This window comes from Rhagoletis pomonella, unplaced genomic scaffold (genome assembly GCF_013731165.1).
Source record: "Rhagoletis pomonella isolate Grant_MI unplaced genomic scaffold, Rhpom_1.0 Rhpom_scaffold_04913, whole genome shotgun sequence".
NCBI classification, from domain to species: Eukaryota; Metazoa; Arthropoda; class Insecta; order Diptera; family Tephritidae; genus Rhagoletis; species Rhagoletis pomonella.
Genome location: NW_023463461.1, coordinates 3,462 through 5,954, shown reverse-complemented (window position 1 = coordinate 5,954; position 2,493 = coordinate 3,462). Strand labels below are relative to the sequence as shown.

At 37.1% G+C, this 2,493-nt stretch overlaps 1 protein-coding gene across 1 annotated transcript; it reads left to right on the top strand.

Annotated features, from left to right (window-relative positions):
* Positions 1–1,262: 1,262 nt before the first annotated feature.
* On the top strand, positions 1,263–2,155 carry LOC118754916. The gene is made up of 2 exons (XM_036489785.1): positions 1,263–1,843; positions 1,907–2,155. The coding sequence occupies exons 1-2, from the start codon at positions 1,390–1,392 to the stop codon at positions 2,065–2,067; spliced, it is 615 nt and encodes a 204-aa protein (XP_036345678.1). The 5' UTR covers positions 1,263–1,389; the 3' UTR covers positions 2,068–2,155.
* The last annotated feature ends 338 nt before the right edge of the window (positions 2,156–2,493 follow it).

Below are 2,493 nucleotides of genomic sequence, written 5' to 3'. Positions count from 1 at the left end.
CTCCGGAGAAACATTGAAAGCCTCCTTCAAAGTTATTACAATGTAAAAAAACATCCTTATGAATATAATGATCAGGAATGGAATAAAATATTGTTAATTTCAAAGTGTAAGTGCATTATGGACTTAAATCGACAATGTGATTGCCCTAGTGCAAGTAGAGTTCCAACCGCGGTAAATGACTTTCTTTATGATCAATGCGGGCCAAGGCTTTTGTCATTAGATAGTGGGCTTGATCATACTAGAACTGACAATTGCTCGCTAGAATGTAATGTTGAAAATCACACTGAAACCGCTGCAAGTTCGATTGGTTATGTGCCTAGCTCAAGTGAAGACGATGAAGCAAGTGAAGAAGTCACACAAAGTTTAAAAGTATCTGATTTGTCCTTAAAAAATTATTGCTCGGCGTTAGATAGGACGGATACTTCAGATCGCTTTGGATCATTGCTTGCTACAATGCTAATAAAAGATTTGCAAGCTGCGATTGCTACAAAAGTAAAAAAGGATTTTAAAGAAAACACAGCGGATAAAATTATGAAATATTTTGATTATCTGGTCATTGACAAAAATAAAATTTCACGCGAGCGTAACAAATGTAGAGCACAAACTGAAGCAGCAACAAAAACTGGCACTGATCTTAAATGCATTTCGTATGATGGTAAACAGGACGTAACACTAAAAAAAAAATAGTTCACGGTAGCGTAAGAACAATGCTTCTAAGAGAGGAGCATATTACAATTTTGAAAGAGCCTGATTCGAAATTTATTGGATACGTATCTCCAAAAGAAGGCACTGGGGAAGCAATCCAGCAAGCAATAGTAAGCTTTTTGAATACCCAAAAATATTGCTTAAACGAACTTGTAGCTATAAGCTGTGATGGTACAGCTGTCAATACTGGATATAAAATTGGAGTAAATGCACAAATGGAACGTTATTTACAAAGGCCCTTGCAGTGGAATGTGTGTTTGTTACATTTCAACGAGTTGCCTCTAAAAAAGTTGTTAACGCATTATATTGGCAAGCAGAAAGGACCTGGTGTTTGGCCAGGGGTGTTGGGGTCTGAAATTATGACTTGCACCAAATACCCGGTAGGTTGTCCACACTATAATAGTTAATGTTATAAACAAAAACATATATTTTCCTTATCAGGTTGTAAGTGGTTTTGAGGCTATTGCTATGGGAGTTATTCCTGAAAATATTGGCTCTTGGGAATTACGCAATGATCAGCGTTATTTATTTGATATGGTTTTGGCATTAAATAATGGTGAATGCGATGAATATCTCGCTAGTAAGAGCCCCGGTCCCGTCAGTACAGCTCGGTGGCTTACAACAGCTTCCAGGTTACTTCGGGTATATGTTTCCAAAGAAAGCCCGTCAGCGGAGTTGCGAAACATGGTAGAGTTTGTTGTGAAAGTTTATGCACCATTCTGGTTTCTTGTAAAGAGCCAGCCACAAGCAATTCATGGAAGTAGACACGTTTTTAAGTATATTTGCTGGATACGCGAACTATCAAATGCTGTTCAAGCCATTATACGTTCAGCTATAGAAAATAATGCATATTATTTTCACCCAGAAAATATATTATTAGCCATGATAACCGACGCTGATCCAGAGATACGTAATGATGGGTACGAAAAAATCAAAACAGCACGTCAATATCCACCAGCAGGGCTTCGCGTGTTCAAGGTCCCAAAGCGTGGCGTAATAAACTTTGAAAGTAAGTCGTATGTCAGCATGATCGATTGGAGTCAGTTTAAGATTACGGAACCCCCTTGTGTGCAGTTCTACCCAGATAGTGAACTTACAATGTTTCAATTTTCGGAAAATGAAGTGATAAATATCCCAGGTAAATATCTTCAAACTAAAAACTTCACGGGTCTTATAGTACTTTTAAATCATTTTTTTTTAGAGTTCCTCTGTCATTCCCAGAATACCGAACGGTTTGTGCGTGTTGTTAGTGAGTCTGCAAGTGCTGTCACTGATGAAAAGCGCCTGGGCCACATTTTTGCAAAATTAGAAAGCCGAGACCAATATAAAAGCCTTGATTCGCGCCAAAATTTGCTTAAGTAGCAATAAATATTGTAAGTGAAATAACTTTTTTGTTGATTATTTTAGTAATATAGTTTGAAGGCAACATTTTCTTGAATTTTTAAGTACTTTCGTTTGGTAAGGAAAAAAATATGCTTTAGGGGGGGTAAAATTTTGTTTCTGCCCTTATCATGCGAACGCGACTTCAAAGCTTAAAAAGACATAAGAACGAAAAGTGAAGCTTCTCAAGACAAAAATAATGACATATCAATTTTAAAAATCGGCCGTCAAATAACCAAGTTACAACGAAAAAACCATTTCGGCTGTATTTCGGAGGGTTAAAAAAAAAATAAAAAATTTTCCAGAACCCTCTCGACATAATCTTTAAATTTAGGGGCGGACATTAGCAACTTTTTTTTTTTGTATGGGGACCGACCCAGTCTAATGCCCATCCGACGTGTATTTATT

What these genes read in the sequence shown, in the direction of transcription:
- LOC118754916 (XM_036489785.1), top strand. Translation starts at nt 1,390, where the DNA reads ATGGTAGAGTTTGTTGTGAAAGTTTATGCACCATTCTGGTTTCTTGTA. An exon ending in TGAAGTGATAAATATCCCAG is followed by an intron (nt 1,844 to 1,906) that starts GTAAATATCTTC and finishes ATTTTTTTTTAG; the next exon opens with AGTTCCTCTGTCATTCCCAG.